General features: G+C 41.1%; 1 protein-coding gene across 1 annotated transcript; it reads left to right on the top strand.

The window, feature by feature from the left end:
- Positions 1-167: 167 nt before the first annotated feature.
- si:ch211-207e14.4 (interleukin-17 receptor D) lies at positions 168-15117 on the top strand. The gene is made up of 12 exons (XM_036533947.1): positions 168-340; positions 6379-6463; positions 7039-7197; positions 7564-7682; positions 8306-8429; positions 10195-10233; positions 10666-10811; positions 11718-11792; positions 12588-12654; positions 12913-13053; positions 13537-13709; positions 13850-15117. Exons 1-12 carry the CDS (start codon positions 224-226, stop codon positions 14351-14353), a joined length of 1749 nt encoding a protein of 582 aa, XP_036389840.1. The 5' UTR covers positions 168-223; the 3' UTR covers positions 14354-15117.
- The last annotated feature ends 4171 nt before the right edge of the window (positions 15118-19288 follow it).

The raw sequence follows: 19288 nt of genomic DNA, 5'->3' as shown, positions 1-19288 counted from the left end.
TTGGAATGTGTAAGTGCCTGACCCTGTTGAGTACACGTCTTGCCTTAAGACACCACACCCTCCCTCTCCATTTCTCTCTCTGACGTGTCCAATCCATGACAGCCCACAGCAGTGAAGGTATAAGAAATCTGACCCCGGCGAAGGAGCATCGAACATTGCCTGGGAAGTATCTGATTATGTGTGCCGCGAGTCGAAGCCAGCGCTGCATTTGACGGAGAGCACCATGCTGTGGTGGGTCCTGCTGGGCTTGGGGCAGCTCCTCTCTCTGCTTGGCCTTGCTGTTCCAGATGACTTCCCCTTGATTTCGCCCAAAAACTGCAGCCTGGACTGCATCATTAAGGTAAGCCCGGCTACATCATGTTGTGGTGGGCTCCAGCGCCTGCCGCTGAAATCGGATACCTCTGCATGCGTTTTTTAGAGAAAAGAGGCTCACACTGTTTTTTTGGCATTGTGTATTGTTCAACCGAAAGGTATGTGACTTTTTTTTTTAGTACTCCTTACCAGTTCTTGGTTCTCCCTGTGTGACGCTGCCATGTGAACAATTTTTTACCAGTCAACTCCTCTTGAATCAGGAGACATCTGTTTAGTGTAACTATGTAGTTATGGAACCATGTAACTAGTGATCACTGTGTCAAAAAACCAACTAGCTTTAACACCAATATTAAATTTCCGCGTTTGCACAGATCAAAGGAGTCCATCTGTGGAGATTTTAAAAGTGAAATGAATTCATGGACATTTATGAAAGTTAATTTTATGTATTAGATTACATTAGATTCAACTTTATTGTCATCGTGCAGCGTACAGGTACAGAGCCAATGAAATACAGTTAGCATATAACCAGAAGTGCAAAAAGCATATATATAAATAGCAAGCGTAAATAAATGGCAATGGTATATAAAACTGGTACTTACAAAATGCAAGATTTCAGCTATAGGAGTGAGGTAGGAGCGGTAAAAACTTAACGCAGAGAGATCAACTGTGGTGCAGTGACACTTAATGCAGAGAGATCAACTGCAGTGCAATGACAGGCAATGATTTAGTATGGAGACACTGTTCAGTGTAGTGACACTACTGTGGAAAGTAGAAGTGTGCAAAGGAAGAAGGTGCAGTGTGCAATGTGCAAAAAAACAAATGTAAGGTCCATGTGCAAGGAGCAGTAACTTAAGAGAAATGTTGTTGCGCTCAATCAACATGGTGGACTAATGGTGGGCTGTTTACTTGCTTTTAATATCACCCTCAGTACAATTCATAAACTATCACAGTAAGACAATTTGGTTGAATCTGCAGTAACCTTAAAGCTGCTGCAGGATACGAGTGAGAGTATATTTATCAACTGTAAAAATGTTCAGATCCTGTGCTGGTTGGGTATTAACAAAAGTAGGTAGAACCAGGTACTGCTAACAAACGCTTCCTCATTACTGGCCTTCTCCTTCCACTTGCTTGTTGATTTTTCAGAAATCGTTCTTCAGCCATTGCAGTTGAGTAAAATCCCTGTTCTGGTATTTGTTGGGAAAGGCATGTAAATCTACAAATACATGTGACACTGAACCTGTTTGCAGCACCACATAAGAAGTGGTCAAACTCATGTTGTGTTTTGCCAGACCTGTAAACTTCAAGCCGCCTGTTTAGGAGGAGCAGATGTGTTGGGTTTGAGTATGTTTCAGATTTCTTACTTAATGTAAGAATTTTCTAGCTTAAAGCAGTTACAGATGCTGACATTTCCTGGGGGACATGTCCCAGATTCAACAGGTGTAAATTGGTGGGGAAAAAGGTGATGTGGAGCTGGCTACATTTTGGAGGCACCCTTTAACGCTGGAGTAAAAACAGCTCCATGGGTGTGCGGTGACCTTGTCTTAAACGCCAAACATTCCTTTTGTACATGCTAACACACTACCCGCTCAAAAGCATTTGGGGCTTGTACAGGAATCGGTAACTCAAATAAACTAATCTGCGTCATGACCCAGTACATCAAATAATTGGATGATCCAAGTTCAGAAATATTTGTTTGTTTGGTGATCTGCATGACACAGTAACGCACATGCTGTTCCCGAGCATTCCAAAGATGTTTTTTTTTGGGGTTCATTTTGGGTGAACAGAGTAGCCAGGCAATCAGGCGCACATTGCTCTGCAAATGCAGGCCAGCTGTCATGTGGACATGCCATGGGGATGCAATGGTGATCACAGCCCGGCCCTCATGTTGAATTTGTGCTACTATCTCCATAGCACTGCAGTCAAGGGACCATCAACAGCTAGCTGCTTTGCCTCAGTGCAATGCCTGAGCTTCCTCCTTGGCAGAAGTTGTGTCAAGCTGTGGCACAACTTAAGACAGGCAAATAATGCCAGCGCCACTGCTCAGATCTGAGAATTCGCATCATGGCAATCTGGGATGTTCCTCACAGCTTGTCTCTGTTACTTATTTCTACTCAGGAACCCAAAGTCATGCTGTAGTTGTACACTTGGTCATGATACTTTACCTGAAGTGGTTCAGTAATTATCCATCTGTAAAAATCAGTTAATCAAATAAGAAGTAATGAATGCAGTTGGAAGAGGAAGGGTCAAGTTCTATAAACTGCCACAAAATGTTTCCATCAGTGATGTTCTGACATGCCAGCAGGATGTGGGAAAGGCATCACCAAAATGCACACAGAATGGGTTCCAGGCTCACTAAAGTCCTCCAAAGGATTTTAGAGAAGGGATCTAAGTTTCAGTATTTGAACATGTTCAGATTCTATTAAAACCTTTTAATGTCAGGACCATATGTGGCAGAACAGAAAGTTGTATTTCATATTCCTATGTTTTTTTTTGTAGAATGGTCTGTAATTTATAAAGCAATAAATCCATGGCTAATCCTTTGTTTTTTCTTGGGAACAAAAAGATGGAAAGTCCCTGTTTTGTTCTTGTACTGTGGCTGGTGTCTAGCAAAGGGCGAGAACAGTCACCCCACCCGGCCTCAAACCCGGGTCTATGGTGTGTCAAACCTGCAGCTTGACCGCAATGCCAAAGAGCCAGGCTTGTTAGTATGGCAGTCAGAGCGCATACTCAACCGTCCCTAGCGAATTCCCTCACCGTACTACTCCCATCCCAGGGTGCCCCACTCACCGGTGCTTCACCCATCTCTGTGGTCCCTCACACCGGGGTCAACCTAACCTGGGGGTCACTCATACGGCTCACACACTGGGCATGCCTCCAATGGCCTTGAGAAGCCATCCTACTCCTCACACCATATGTAGCAAAGGGCGAGAGCAGACACCCCACCACCTGGCCCCTGCAGGTTTGGCACCCTGTAGACCTGGGTTTGAGGCCGGTTGGGATGACTGCTCTTGCCCTTTGCTACAGTGTCTGAGGACCTGGTCACATGAACCGCAGGCTTGCGATCAAATATCATTTTATAAAGAAGTAATTCTTGCAAAAATAATAACACGTTGTTGAGTTGGCATTACTCACGCCTAAGGTAAATTTATGCTGAATAAGTTTGGCTTGTTGTGAAAATTGGCGATATCAGATGCCTGTTTAAAATGCACATTCGGTTTAATTATGTATACATAGTTCAACAAATGTCAATGGTCCGCCAGTCTCTCACTAAAAAGAAGCCCCTTTACTGCGGCGCTCCGTGTGTGTGTGTGTGTGTGTCTTCCGGATCACGAGCTGTGGCTTTACCGGTAAGCAAGTTGATGCAGGGACAGCAGGAGATCCACAAGGTGAAGGTAAGATCTGCATTCAGGTTACTGTCACAGTGCTCTGCCCATCCGCCAATTAGCCTACGATTGCACAGCCTGAGGGTGTTTCTGTTTTCCCCACACTTTCATATTTTCGCAAGCTGGTCTTTCCAGTCATTAATCCGCGTATAAAACGCCCTTCACCGCGCCTCACGGCGGGGAGAAGCGAAGATACATTTGTTGTGTATTGCAGTGAAAGCCATGGGTGGCTACGATATACCATGAATCCAGTATTTGTACGGCTAGATATTATCATTTTAGGTTATGTACGAAGCAAAACACTCCAGTGTCTTATCGCTTTCAGAACAGAAAACTTAAAAGAATAATAAAAAAACCTTAAAGACATCTAAACATTATTCTTACGAAACAGCGAATATATCTCTACCACAATGTGTACACCTGGATTTAATTCATGTTAAAGGAAAAATTAATGTAGTTACATTCCGTCAACTTGGCGGGTTCGTCTCATGCATACGAAAACTCAAAATCCAGGAAACGGAACGAAGGTATAGACAGAAATAAGGGTGCGACTTCATCGACGAACGTCACATCATCGAACTTCGAACTTCTCACCTGTTTTATTCGAATTTACATTTAACAGATATAATCGTTTGCATTTTCGTCTTCGGTATGTGGGCGTATGATATAGGCTGTAGACAATTCTTTGGATGCAATAAGCAGTTAGAAGCAGATGCCCAAAGTAAAAGTTATTCCAGTTGTTTTTAATAGAATTTCTCATATCTACTGTTGTGGCTGAGTCTACTCTAGATACATTTTGTTACATTATAGGGAACTGGCGGCCACGCTGTATTATTTAGAATTTCTTTTTCAGTCACCTCTATGCATGCGGAGCGTTCGATTTTAACAAATTCCATACACAACAGTAGCTCCTGTCTGAGCTAAATGACTAGCAAGCATGGACAAGAAAATATTTTTTGTTACGTAATTCACCGTTTCTTTCGTATTAGCACTGTAGCGATAATATATCAGCTATTTCTCGCTTTTGTTGTCAAGTTAACTTGTATTCGAGTATAGCAAAAGGACAACAACACTGCATCGAAAGTTGAAAAGATTAATCCTTGTTAATGATTGAAAAATATTTATTTTTAAAACATAGTGCATTTAGAATTACTGCATTTAAACACATTGTTAGAGTGTTTTTCTCCAATAACGGATTGCACATACATTTAAACATACTAATGCAAGGCTATATACTAAAACGGCAGTAATGTAATGTAATGTAAAGTAATTTTTTAGGCCAATCAATACATATTTAAAAATATATATATTGTCCCTCTCTGCCACACTCATATATATATTATATGTATGTATGTATGGCTGTGTGGGTGTGTATACACTATGAGCAGTTTGATAGTAAATGTTTCTTGGAAATGTTGTGTTCCCTTCTGATTTTTAGATCACATGCACTGGGTAAGCAGCGAGCAACTTCTTGGAAAAACAGATGCATGAAGTGCAGTGTGTCCTGGCATCCGTCACACTTGTCATCGCATAGACATTGTAGAAGAGACCGTTCCTTTCAGTTTAACACACAAGCAGTTCAGCAAGCATACACACAAGGATGGTATTCCAGCTATGCTCCATAGGGTAGGGTAACAGGACGGCTAGTCCAACAGACGCGTGTAGTTCCATGCTGCAAGTAACTGACATGCGTGTACAGCTGTGCAGCATAAATATCAGTTAATACTGCACAAAGTAATGTGCCATGTGTGGGGCAAGAAAATATATCGTCATAGCATCACGCAGCTAAGGAGTCACAGTCACCTTGACCTCCAAGGCAGCCAATATCCAACTCTACTCCTCCTCGGGACTAGTCCATGAGAAACTGAGCATTGTTGGCCATGGCAATGCTGTCTATTGCTTTGTGATACCCATCAGGCACTGGATCCACTGTCTCCCTACCCACAATGCTTTGCATATGGACCTCATCATAGAGACACTGGCCCAAGTGCACAGAGTACAAGGTCTGAATGCTTCATGGCACAATACTTTAGATACCCTAACGCCCTTTTCAAGGCCGTAAAACATCAAAATCACAGTTACAGTGAAAGACTGGTGAACAAAGCTTGGAAGTCCAATGAATCTGTAAATGAATGCCATTTTGTAGTGGAGGCAATCTGTGTGTGAATGCCATTTTCTAGTCCAGTGAATTTGCATGTGAATGTCATTTTGTAGTCCAGTGTAGCTGTGTGTTAGTGCCATTTTGTGGTCTCCCATAGTCTACTAAGGGTTCTGCACTTTCCAGTGAATTCCTGTCTGGCCCCTTTTCAAGATAGTGTGGTGTGGGAGTTGGCGAGTTGGTTTCAAACCCAGGCAGCAATATTTATGTTCTCTTACTTTCCGTGCAAATCATTATGTTAAAAAGATATGTAAATGTGTAACTTCAATACATGCCCCCTTCCTTATAGACATCTTAGAAAACAGAATGACTAAGTTTTAAATTTCTAACATTTATTAATGGGCACTTTATTGTTTTCACTCTGAAGTTGTTGTTGTGACAGTTGGAAAATTATTATTATTATTATTATTATTTGCATCAATAACTCTGACCTGGAAGAATTTATTTTCTACTTCTGGTTCCTTGTATGTTTCCAAGCCACTGGTTTGTGCGTTTTCACATCACTCATGTTTCATGTCTTTACAGGGAGGGAATAACTGTGAATACTGTAGAATCACAAGAGAAGATATCTCACTGAAGTTAGGTGTGGCCAGAGAGGAGATGTTTGGGGGTGAGTGTGCAACCAACCCAGTTTACTATGAAACACTCCAAATTCATACTCACTACACACACGCCATACCTGCATACACGATACACACACACACGTAATCTACATGGTCCTATTCAGAGCAGTCCTTCATAAGGAAGGCTGAAAAACCTGGATCTTGTTCTTCCTTGCAAGAATTGCAACATGTCTCATCATTATGATCCAAGTTCTTTCTTCTCAGTCTTTATACGTAGAAAGAGCATTTCACAGAACAAGGAAGTAGTCGTATAGGGGGTTAAATGTATGGGGAGGTAAGGAGATATTTCTGTTTTCATCAGCATTACCAGTATAATTATTAGCTGTACTTTGGTGAAGCTTTGGGAAATGAAGTAGGAAGAGAAGCAGACTGTTTTCAGAAGATGAAATGACAGGGACGATTCTCCATTTTTCCCTCCTTTGTTGTGTGAGCTGACAGTCACTGCTGTATTTTGCATGCTGTCTGAAGTTATGAAATTAGAAAGGATGAAATATGAGATAAGTGTGAAATTAGTGTGTTTCCGATAAACAGCGAAATCTGTTGCCTTTCTGCATGTGTGCAGACTGTGTTCCCTGGCCCTGCAACTTCTTCCTGGGGATGCATACTCCTGCCGCCTGCCAGCATTATGTGCACGCCCCTCACGATGTCACCGTGGAGTTCATCACCAATGACGACCCTACATTCGAAACTGCTGTCATCTCCTGGAGGCCAAGCATTTATGGTATCAACTCCAGTGTCACATATAACATAATCTTTTTTTTTTTTTTTTTTTTTACAGGTTTGACTTGGTCTTAATGCAGCTCTGGACTGAGAATGCAACTGCAGTGTATTCTTAGTTTTGTATGATGGAATGGTGTATTCCGTGCCCTTTACATACTGTTAATAAATGTCTGCATTTGGAAGACACAGGTTCTCTTCTCTCATGGTTGCCTCTTTTTTCCCCCACACCTTTAGCCCCTTATTTTACACAGCTGTTGGATTTTTATAACATTAGTTTCTGAAAATTAGGCACAGCACAGAGAGGATGCTTTTCATGATGGCGAAAGATCAGCATCATCTGCTGTAGTTCAATGTATCTGTTTTGCAGGCATTGCATTCCTCAGAGGATTCCAGGTGTCACTGCAGGCTCTGGGCGGGCCACAGCTCTACTGCCAGCTATTCCTATTCCAGAGCAACCTATCTCTGTCAGCCATGGAGGCCCAAAGGGTATGAAAGAGATCATACCTGCACAGACTTGCGATTCTAAACTTTTGGCAGGGGGGTGAACAGTCCTTGGGAGGGGTGAGAGGGGTCTGTGGCAATGCTGGTCACACCCCAGATGCAGTTTATTAAGGAGCTTGTTCTTGGGTGGGAGAGGGACCCCGATGATCCGCTCAGCTGTCCTCACTATCCGCTGTAGGGGCTTTCAGTCAGCAACGTTACAATTCCCGAACCAGATGGTGATTTCTTTTTTCATGAAGAGCAAGTAGATCTTTATTGTACTACTGGTGTACTTTAAGAGGCACAGTATAATTTCATCAGACATATAAATTGTATCCATGGATCTCAGAGAACAAATTAAGGGGGGAAAAAACATAATTTATTATTAAAGGTCTTTCCTGTCACCATGTGTACATTTGATAGTGAATACTCATAGAAGGGTGTCTTTGTTTTAGCATGTGTTTTTGTTATTGATAGAGGGGCGCAAACGACTTGTTAGTGTGTTAGTCTCATCGCTGTTGTACAGATCTCCAAACCTGTACACATCAGTGCTATAACAAAGCTGAAAACCAAAAACGGTGTATGGCATTGCATGATGGTTTTCTGTGCTGGTGGTTTTGGCTGTACAGGTGTACAGGTCAGACCCCTTCCCGCACCTAGCCCTGGGTATGCAGTTTGCTGTCACGGTGATGGCCCTGCCAGTCCCAGAGGTGTGGGACAACTTCTACCACAGCAAGTACTTCTTCACACGCAGTAAGCCTCATCAGCATCATCATTACATTTCAGTAGCGTTGACACTCTTATCTGTATTTATTCATTTACTGATTCCCAATGAAGGATATGTGTGTGCGTGTGAAGTGTGTGTATGCATATACGTGTGCGCGCACACACACACTTCATTTCTTGTCCCTGTTACTTTTGCCATTGGAAATGACATCACCAGTACTGGTCAGTTGGTAATGATGTAGTGGTAAGGGCCATGCCTCGTGGCCCAGAAGTTTGTGATTAAATTCCTGTGTGGTCCACTGCTTTAAAAGCCATTTCCATGGGGGGTTTCGGGGTTCTGTTCTACAGGTTTCCAGGGGTGGGCTTATGGAGAAGTATCGTGGGATCTTAATTTACATTATAGGCGCCAAACCAAATCTAAAACTGTATAAGCAGATATTCTGGGTTCAGTCTCTGTTGAATCAGAAGCGCTGTGTGTTTGTCTTGCCACTATATCTTGCTTCAAGTTCCACATTTTTTCCCCTTACAAATGGAAAAGTAGGCTCCTCTGTTATTTGTTTAAATGAAAAATATTTTGTAAAACAGCATGTTGATCATGAAAAAAATAGACTGCCTAGAACAACTTGTTATTATCTATTTATTTTTCTTCTTTTTTGTATGTAATGTTACTTTAATGTTACTTTTTTATTAGGCTACCTGTCTATCCGGATTTCCTAAATAATATTAATGTGGTTAATTCATTTTTTCGTTGGTTTTTAGTGCGAGTTATAGGCAGAAGGAAAGCCATCGCGCTTTATCTTTAGCTCCGAATGCTCTGAGGACAAACCAGCAAAGAATGTGGGTTCACCCAATAAAACAGAGAAGGAGGCAACTTGGAGCTTTTCACCATCTTGCTGCTAAATTGCGTCTTGATAAGGACAAACACCTGAAGTATTTCAGAATGAGCGCTGAGCAAATGGATCATCTTCTTTCCTTGACTATATAGTACACATGTAGCCTCCACGTTCCCCTTTAATAACATGCTGTAGGTGATTTGAGGGGGGACGCTATCCCCCGTGTTAGCAAAATGACCAAAATGCATACCCTTGTTAACCTGCCCCCCCCCCCCCTCCATCCCCTAGTTAGTAGCAGAGAGAGTGAGTGTGCATCTGCCATCCCCCCTGTTAAAAATGAACAAATCACCTACTGATAACATGCGATTGCTAAAATGGTTAAAAAAATAATATATTTTTTCATGTCTGTGACATATAGCGTAGACATTGAAACTGCAGTGAAAGGTGTCAGTTATGTAATGTTGCTGGTATGATGTCTATATGACTATCAACAGATCGTTTTCATTGTCTATTTTTGCTGGGAACCGTGCGCGTCACGCGGAGAAAATAGGCTCCGAAAGTCTAGATGACTCGCAGCTGCAGCGAGGCTCGATCCGCGCCTGAGACGCGCGTCTCACGCGGTCTGTGTGGCTGCTCTAACCCGTTAACATGGGCGTTGAAATGAAAGTCAAATCGTTCCGCGACCGTCCTCCGACCACACACGCGACGCAACTGGTGTGGCCCCAGCCTGCAGGCAAGGTGGTTAACCTGAACTGACTTAGTAAACATCATGTGAATGTTCACTAGACAACATGACTGAACTTGTTTTGTCAGCGTCATTCAACGTTAGAAACCAAAAATAGAATATTCTTCTTGTAGCTTTACTTTAATGTGTTCTCTTTACAAAACCATATAGCATTTACACACTCTGCACAGACAAACCTGTTAAGCTTAATATAAAACTCTCTGTCTCTTTGCAGCATGTCTAGAGAAGAATGGACTAGAGAAATGCCAGAGGGGTAAGTGGAAATAGGAGTGTTGTGTTTACTTAAAAATAAGACTGTGGCTTGTGATAAGTAAACGCCTAAATAAGGTGTGTGATAAATCTTACTAAAAACAAGACCTGTGGCCTGGCGAAATGATACATCTTTCTTTACACAATAAGAAAATAAGACCTAATGGCCAGACCAAAGACCAGATGGCAAGATGGAGTTCAATAAATTCTGTAATACATATATTTAAAAAAGTAATATGCCTTGTTTTTTTTTTAAACAATCTCCAACATTTCAGTATAATTTTTTTAGGAAATCAACATCATCCAAAATCGCACATCATCTTCTATACTAGATATAATGCTAACTATTTATGCCGCCCAAAAATCTAGCTCTCAGGTCTATGCCAGGTGAACTGGGAGCAAGGTGAGTTTGAATATTTTCCTCTTCTTTTTGCAGACTGGTACCCAACAGATATCAAAGTGCAGCAGGACGGACGTGATATTATCGTGACCTTTAACCTTGCACCGCCAGATCTTGGAATCAGCCATTACTTTTCGTGGTGCTATGGAGGGGGGATGCGTAATTACACTTCAATCGAAGCAGTACGTACACGTGACCTCTGCTGGAATACCTCTCTGTATATGCAGGAATGCATATCTTTATATGGCAGTTGTTTTATTTTTTGTTTTATTTTCACTGGAGGCTTTTTGTAACCACTTTGCACTGTATGTTGGAAAGCACTCTTCAAAAAGTCCATCGTGAAAGTAAAAATTAACCAAGTGCCTTTCATATTTGCTTCTCAAATATTTTAGCACAAAATTGGGGAAGGATTGGTAATATGGGTTTCAAAACCCATCTATCTATCAAGGACCCAAACAATGGCAGAAATTGACCATAAGAATAGTTGTTGTTACTATTTATGTATTATGTGTACTGATAATGTATAACTTATGTTAGTGTAGTATATTATTATGATTTTGTTTGATCTTCAGAAACATTTTCATTTTGGGGAACAAAGGGCTGTCAATTTATATAGTCTGTTAGTGTATAGCTAACTTGGGCACAATGGATGTTATGTGTATAAATAAATGAAATTTTATATATATATGTCCATGATAGTATTTATACATTAATCAGAGAGAGAAGAGGGTCACCTGTACTTTAAATTATTTTTAGTAGTATTCTGAGGTAACACAAGTATGATGTTTCGAAGTTAAGCCACAGTTTCTTGCACTTTCTGATTAAATAAAAATTTGTAAATTGTTTTCATATATACAGTGCAAGGTTACTAACATGGAGGAAATGACTGAAATTTAACACACAAAAGAGACATAAGGGTGAGCAATAGACAAATAAGAAAAGATGTTCAAATAAGAACTCCATAACACTTTATTTAACCTACAGTATGTTCTGACAGGTCTTTCCAGAATACGTTGCTTTTGTAACTGGTGTGGTACTCTCATCAATCGAAAACAGGCATGATTTACTCTTTACTTTTCTTTCCCCAGAGTCCCACAGTCAATAAGACCCACCACAGTTACCACCTATTTGGCCTCCAGTCAGGAACCAATTATTCCTGTGAGGTGGGTCAGTCTCTCACATGCTGTGTTCCCTTAATTTTAGCACATCTCTCCCCACCGGAAAAATATGAAAGGGGGGACCTTGAAACAATATTACTGAACAAGACAGTAGCTTTCAGCAGTTATGAATAACACGGAGAATGTCTTTCTTAATGAACTCAAGGATTCAAAACTGGTTTGGCATTGAATTCAGACAGTAATTATAATAGGGATTGAGTTCCTTGTGGATCATCTGCCTTTTAGGAAACCTGCTTAAGACTTGCACACACCTGGGGGCACACTGAGGTGACCAGTTCCACTTGCAGTGTAGGTTAGGTATGTTTCAAAGTGTTAGATTTTCAGGTACCCCTGCCTGGCACTGGTGGGGTTACACCATGTGGCCAGGGTGTGATTACGCTACAGTTAACAGAAGTAGGTGTGATTTTGGGACCAGCAAAGGAGAAAGTGGCCAAGAAAAATTGGGTGAACTCATTAACATAGAGCTGATGTTTTCATAGTAATTATTGAAAGTGTCCTGCCAAATGGTGACATTGTTTTACACCTGAGGAAAGGGTCTTTTCTGCAGTTTTGCAGGTATTTTGTGTCTATATTTATTTTTAACGAGCATACATTTAAAAGGGATTTTATATCTCGTTTTATACATGGATGAGTGTGCCTGTTTGAATATTAATTTCAATGCAATAAAAACATACAATTGTTATTAATAGTTATGTAAAAATTATTTTTGTCTGTGCATGCGTGCAATAACAGTTTTGAAAATAGATGCTGATTTGTGCTTTTCCTTATTCTGTGTTTAAGATAGCTGCTGATGTGGTGGATGCTATCAGAAAAACATTTTCCTTCCAAGTGATGCAAATGGAAGACGGTGAGTGGCGGATATGTGTTGTCCATAGACAAAACACTGTGCTCGTGAAATATAGATGCAATAGATCAATGTCAAAGTGTGTCGTCACCAATGTTTTATTTCAAAAACCAATAATCTCTTGTTTTTACACATTCTTTTGTAGTGTATGTTTTTGTGACTCATGCGTAGATGGTAAAAAGGAATAATCTCTCTCTCTTGTCTCTTATTTTCTCTTCCCCCACCCCTGCTCTTTCTCTCTCTGTCTCTCTCTCTCCACAGAGCCCCCCACCGCTGACTCCGCCCTTCTGGCTTTGCTGCTTCCTGTGGTTATAGTGCTTGCCATTATATTTTTAGGTTTACTGACTGTCATCAGCAAGAAGAAACTGAAGAAAAGGATGAGGGAGATGAAAGAGAATGCAGGTGGGCCTCCGTGGTGCATCCTGGAAAATCAGTGCGCATGTAACACTGTGTGTATTCCCGTAGCTTTCTGGAGGTGCTGTCTTGCTCAGTGGGCATTTTAATGTGTTGTGACTCAATGTTGATACAGTCTACATTTTTTTTGAGTTTTGTTTTGAGAATTTTGAGTGTTGGCTCCATTGGTCACACATTAAGTGTTTTACACTTAAATTAACTATAGCTTCATAAATCCTGCAAAAAGCATACCTAACACTTCTGTGAGCTTGGGGGTTACCACTTTATAAAGTAGTTATAGGCAAACCTTGTGCTCTATGATTAAGATATTCATTGCATGCTCGGTCACCCTATATTACCTATCATGAAACACTGGATGTGTTTCAACAAAGGGTGAGTGTGCTATTTTTGTAAATACAGCACAGGTTTTCTGTGTGTTTGGATCAGTTCCTGACGCATTCATTCATTGCAATTTCCTCTGTTCCTTTGCAGAGGTCATTAAACCACATGATGGCAAGTGTATGCACGAAGAACATAGCCCGATCCTTATGACAAGACCCCACCCTCCTCGACTCCTGATTTGCTACTCCAGTATAGATGGTCCCTCCCATGCCAGGGCAGTTATGCTATTTGCTGCCTTCATGCAACAGCACATGGCTACTCAGGTAAACTGGTTTTACAGGTTCAGGTCCTCCCAGAGCACCTCAGGGTTCTGTGCTTCTGTTCACCCTATATATATATATATATATATATATATATATATATATATATATATATAAATAAATGCACTGTGTTATTACGGCAGGTGTGTCTGGACATGTGGGAGGCACTCAGTTTGATCGAAGAGGGAACCATGAGCTGGTACTGTCGCCGGATCCAGGAGAGCGACTTTGTGCTGGTGGTGTGCTCCCGGGGGCTGAAACAGCAGCTAGGGAGGAAGGCTCAGGAGCCCAGAGAATGCTGGGAGGGGGATACATCCTTGGTGGCAGTATCCCTGATCGGGGAGGAACTTGGCAGGGCCAAGTCCAAGGGGCATGACCTGTCGAAATACATGACGGTCATTTTTGACTACTCGAAGGAAACGGACATCCCGGCAGTTCTGGGCCTGGCCTCCCGGTACTCCCTGATGAGAGACCTGCCGTTGCTGTTCTCACACCTCCATGGGGTGGCCCTGCAGAGGCCCGGGCAGCACCTGCAGGTGGAACACATCTCAGAAGAGGGGTACTGTGACCTGCCTGCAGGGGCTGCTCTGAAATGGGCCATCTATGAGGCTGGGCAGGTATACGGCTGCCAGGAAGAGGAGGAGTAAAGGACTTTGGAGAGGAAATGATGTCAGTGACAGTGACGACCGGGCTGCTTTAACACTTAACAGCATACTGCTCCTCAAACATGCACGAATACCCTAGTGTGTTGGGGGAACCAGGGATATGTGTTAGTCCTCAAACATTAGAACAATATTATTCCTATAACAAGGATTTTCTATGCGATAAAGGCTTTTATCCATTTACCCATTTAGGGGCAGCAGTGTAGCGTAGTGGTAAAGAGCAGGACTCCAAACCCAAAGTTTTTCGGTTCGTTTTCCCTGCTGGGGCACTGCTGTTGTAACCTTGAGCAAGGCACTAACCCAGAATTGTCTCAGTAAATATGCAGCTGTATAAACTGATAACATGTATAAAACCAATTATAACCTTTACAAGTCATTCTGGGTAAGAGTGTGTGCTAAATGCCAATAATGTAATTTATAGGTGTCTTCCTTCAAAATGTGATGCAACTTTGAGAAAGGAGAAATTATAGAGGAACCAGGCAGAGTTTGAATCTCTGTGGTATTTATGCACAACTGTTGTGTCTGTCTCATAGCACTGACAGGTGAATGTGTTTGATACTTTGTCTCAAGGCTTATCTGCGCACATCAAACTTCAGCTGCTATGTGAAATCTTATGCACTCACGGCTCAGAATATTACTACACTAAAATGTTCTCTTATTGCTAATAACAAGGATTCATTGAAGTGTTGCTATATTATAACATGTACTGCATGAAAATACCTTTTGTAATTGATTTTCAGTCATTGTTCTGTTATTGTACCACATCGTGTTTTAATTTATCACTTATAAGGATTCACTAATGTTGTGCAAAAATCATGTGAAAATGTGCATTTTGTTTATCATTGGAACATTATTTTTCTATGTTGTGGATTGTATTGTGCTACTTACCAGCTCTTCTGTGAAGAAAAGGATGTTTGTCTCCATAAAAGTTGTTTTCTATTCCTTAATATCGCTGAAGTCATTTTTTTTTTTCTTTTTCATTTTTGTTTGACGACAGTTGGGTGACACAGCTGTCAGTAATTCTGGAATAGATTGAACTGGCCATTTATATCAAACTTGATTTCAGTGCATGCGCAAAATACATCGGGTTTCTCATCACGCATGCTGTCCAGTTCATTGTCCAGGCACTTGTGCTGTCATGACTGGACTACAGCAACTCTCTCCTGGCCAGCCTCCCTGAATGTGCCACAAGGCCCCTCCAGCTCATACAGAATGCTGCTTCTTGTCTTGTCATTAACAATCACATGCCTTTTCTCATCTCCTTCCACCAGCTACCAGTTGTGGCCAGCATGAAATGTAAATCTCTGGTCCTAGCCTACAGAACAGAAACTGGAGGAGGCAGATGCTCTCCAACAGGCAGGTTTATTTGGCATATAATGAGCAACATGAGAACAGGGGATAGGCCATGCTGATATTCAATCAGCACTTAGGAGCACCTTCTGTCTGGAACACATAAACAGCATTGTGTCATGTGTCAGTATGATGGTACTTCTAATTCACACCTTATCTTATTTTAGTAACAGTTGTGTCACACAGCAGGCAGACATATAATATAGCTTTCCACAGAACAGTAGCTCTGAAAGCAAGCCAATAAGCATTATTCACACTGCATAACAAGCATGAGTGTCATGGGTAAGCATTTTCCACTGGTACGGTATACAGATAACTATCTTTACCTTGGCTGCACCAGTCAAAAGTCAGTCATGATAACGTTTATGCAACAGAAGTTTTGACAAATGAAATGGTGTATGATAACCACGTTGCAACGAACTGGTCATACATGTGTCACAGTAAAGTTAGTTCAGTTGTGTGTTACAGGGTTCGATGAATCGCGGTAATGTATCCACTTTCGTCAAATACATTACATAATACGAAAATATTAAATAAAATTAACAGCCACTACTTTGCCTTTGCTTTTTTCGGCGACTTGTGATGCGGTTGTTTTCGTTGAAACGTTTGAACGGGTGTTTACGCAGATCGTGCGCTCGCGTGTGATACACCTGTAGCCCTGCAGCTACCGGTGTTCTGCCTTGCGTAATTACTTCGGATGTAACGTCCTCAACGGTGCACAGCTGCAAACAATTCCCTAGGTTACCTTCAGATGGCTTTACCAAGAGCGATCGAACGAATTCTGTGGGCAAACAAAAATAAAAAGGACCTCAGAGGCCAATATGTTGAGATCCGACTCATATTAAGAATTAAAATCAATCAGTACAAATGGAGGAGAGAATCAGAGAGTCAAAGGTAGTTATAAGCACTTTTCAAGGTCTGTTTACTTGGAAATTAATCTCAGGATCAGTAATACACGACGAATAAACGCTCTGCCACGCCTACTTTAAAACTTCCAATACCCTAAAATTAATTTTTAAAACAATTATCACGAACTAGCAGCAACACGTTACTATCTGCTGCCATCTACTGAACAAACTAGATTACACAAATTTATGACATGTTTTTGCGTTGCATAAAATGATTATTAAATGTAGTTCGTATTCATAGCGACATTCATATCAAGTGTAACTTGCAGAGCTGGCATGACAGGTTATATTTATCGCATATCACACAAAGCCGCAAAAACCTGGGTCATGTACGTATCAATTCTTTCCTAGGCACACGCACTTTGCAGTGTTTTACCTTTTCGTTGGTTGTTTTTAACTTGTTATAGCTCTGTATTGCACTGTGGCTGTCTAACTATTCTGTGTTACTGTCACTGATTGTAACGGTATCTCTGACACGCTACAGTCACGGTAATGATCCTAGCCCCCTAGTACAGTAACATGATTTGTACTGGTTAAATTTGTAAGTGCACATATTTCGCAACAGCTGTTGGTTATAACTGGTGCCTGTTGTGAATCACATGCATTGGCAATTGTATGAAAGAGTTAAAAACAAGCTGCCTACTTTCCTCTTTATTATAATTTCAACTGGCTCCTTCCAGCTTGATCGACTTAAGGTAGATCAGTCTGGATATTTGTTTACGTTCAGCTAAAAGTAGGGAACAAATAAGAGTTTGTGAGTGAGGTACTGGTTAATAGTTGTCATGTTTTATCGGGATTAGGCGAAATCAATGCTTATTTTAATTTTTTTTTTTTTTTTTTTTGGATCAAATTAGGCATTTCGATGCTATTTTGACCAATGTGGTGATTCTACTTTGTTTTTAGGCGACAGCAATATGAATTATAACCTCGACTACTCCGCCCCGTGGTTACAGTGGGAAGCACTACAAGCTCTTTTCCTTTCGACAACAGAGCTGATCCAGTGAGCAACTACTGAGCTGAGATTTAACCATTTTCAGGCCAAATTTTTTGTCTTTACAGTATATTAACGATGAAGTTTAACAATATTTATTTTTTTAAAAAAAAAAAAAACAAAACCGTTTTTAAAGGGTTTGCTGATCTTGCAAAACTGTTTAAGAAAAAAGTTTTAAAAGAGTCAAAGACAAATATTGATTGGACTCAGACATTAGTCATAAGCACAGAAATGGATTAAGGTACACACTGAATTTTAAACTCACACAAAACATGTCCTCACCTCAGAGGTAATCTGGCCAAAAAATGACCCCAGTCCATAATATTATGGATCCTGAGATTTGGTCCTTCCGCTGTGGGTGAGTGTGTTGCTTCTGAGTGACACCTGGCTGGGCCAATGACAAAGGCCTATTGGAAGGATCCCGCCTCCTTCCTGCTGTAGCCCAAGCTCCAGCTCACACTTATCACAGCCCCCTGCAGGTCTCAGTAGTGACCAGAGTTAATCATGATTGTAGAGAAGCTGGCCACCACTTCTCTCATAAATGAGCCAAAAACAAAAGGTTAAAAACCAATAATTTATTTTAAAATCCAAATAGACAAAGAAACCAGCCTATGCACAGCACCAGCAGGGACAAAGTGAGCCTCCCTGTTCCCCAGCCACACCTGTATTCAATCACCTTTCAATTAGTCAGGTGTGAGTCGTTACCCAATAGGCTGGCTCCCCAAACAAATTGCCAACATGTGCACGTAATTACAAATGACTGACCCACAATTGACAATTAGCATTTAGTCCAAGAAAGAGGTGGCAAGCTCTCCTTCACAGTGATAAAGCAAAAACACATCTGAACTCCGACACTACAGGGTGCCATTTACAGCCACAGGTCACGGAGACGACAAGCTTGAAATTTCATTTAACAAGGGCAGTCTGAAACACATCAATGAAACCCATGCAGAGGTCCTCCAGAACTCAGTGCTATCAACAGCTGGCAGCTGGCAACAGTAAGACAGTTGGCTTACAGAAATGTCATTGCATTTTATTATAGGATATGCTGTTATAGGATAGTGTGACATTTACACTCCAACGGCTCATTAGCCTTGCAGAGCTCCAGAAAGTTTTGTGAATTCACTTTTTAAATATTAATTTTTTTGAAAGCAAACCTATTTGTTGTTCCATGGGATATGTGCATTAATATAACATAGATTGCATTATTTATATAGCTTCATGTGACACTAAAACAACTAAGTTTGATTACCCCTCTTAGAGGGAATGCTCTAAGGAACATGTTACCATAAGCTTTGTTCTGGTGATCTTGGCTGATGTAGCTAGTGCATATGGATTTGAGTGCTTTTCATGGTTACATGTTACCATAAGCTTTGCTCTGGTGGTCTTAACTGATTATAGTTAGTACATATGGATTTGAATGCTTTTCACATCAACATGTTACCATAAACTTTGCTCTGGTGGTCATAGCTGGATAGCAAAATGGATCTGAGTACTTTTCACGAGCTCAATGTGGCTGCTACTTGTTTCATTTACAGTGTAAAACCCCAAATTCTTCTGATCCAGACCTATCAGGTAACATTCCTGGAAAATGTCAAAGTTCTCCTTTGTATCTGGCAAGATTCGACATGCAAATAAGCAACTGTAGAAATGCACGTTTCCCAGGCCTAG

The sequence above is a fragment of the Megalops cyprinoides genome, chromosome 7 (genome assembly GCF_013368585.1).
Source record: "Megalops cyprinoides isolate fMegCyp1 chromosome 7, fMegCyp1.pri, whole genome shotgun sequence".
NCBI lineage: Eukaryota > Metazoa > Chordata > Actinopteri > Elopiformes > Megalopidae > Megalops > Megalops cyprinoides.
This window is presented reverse-complemented; position numbering and strand designations above follow the sequence as displayed.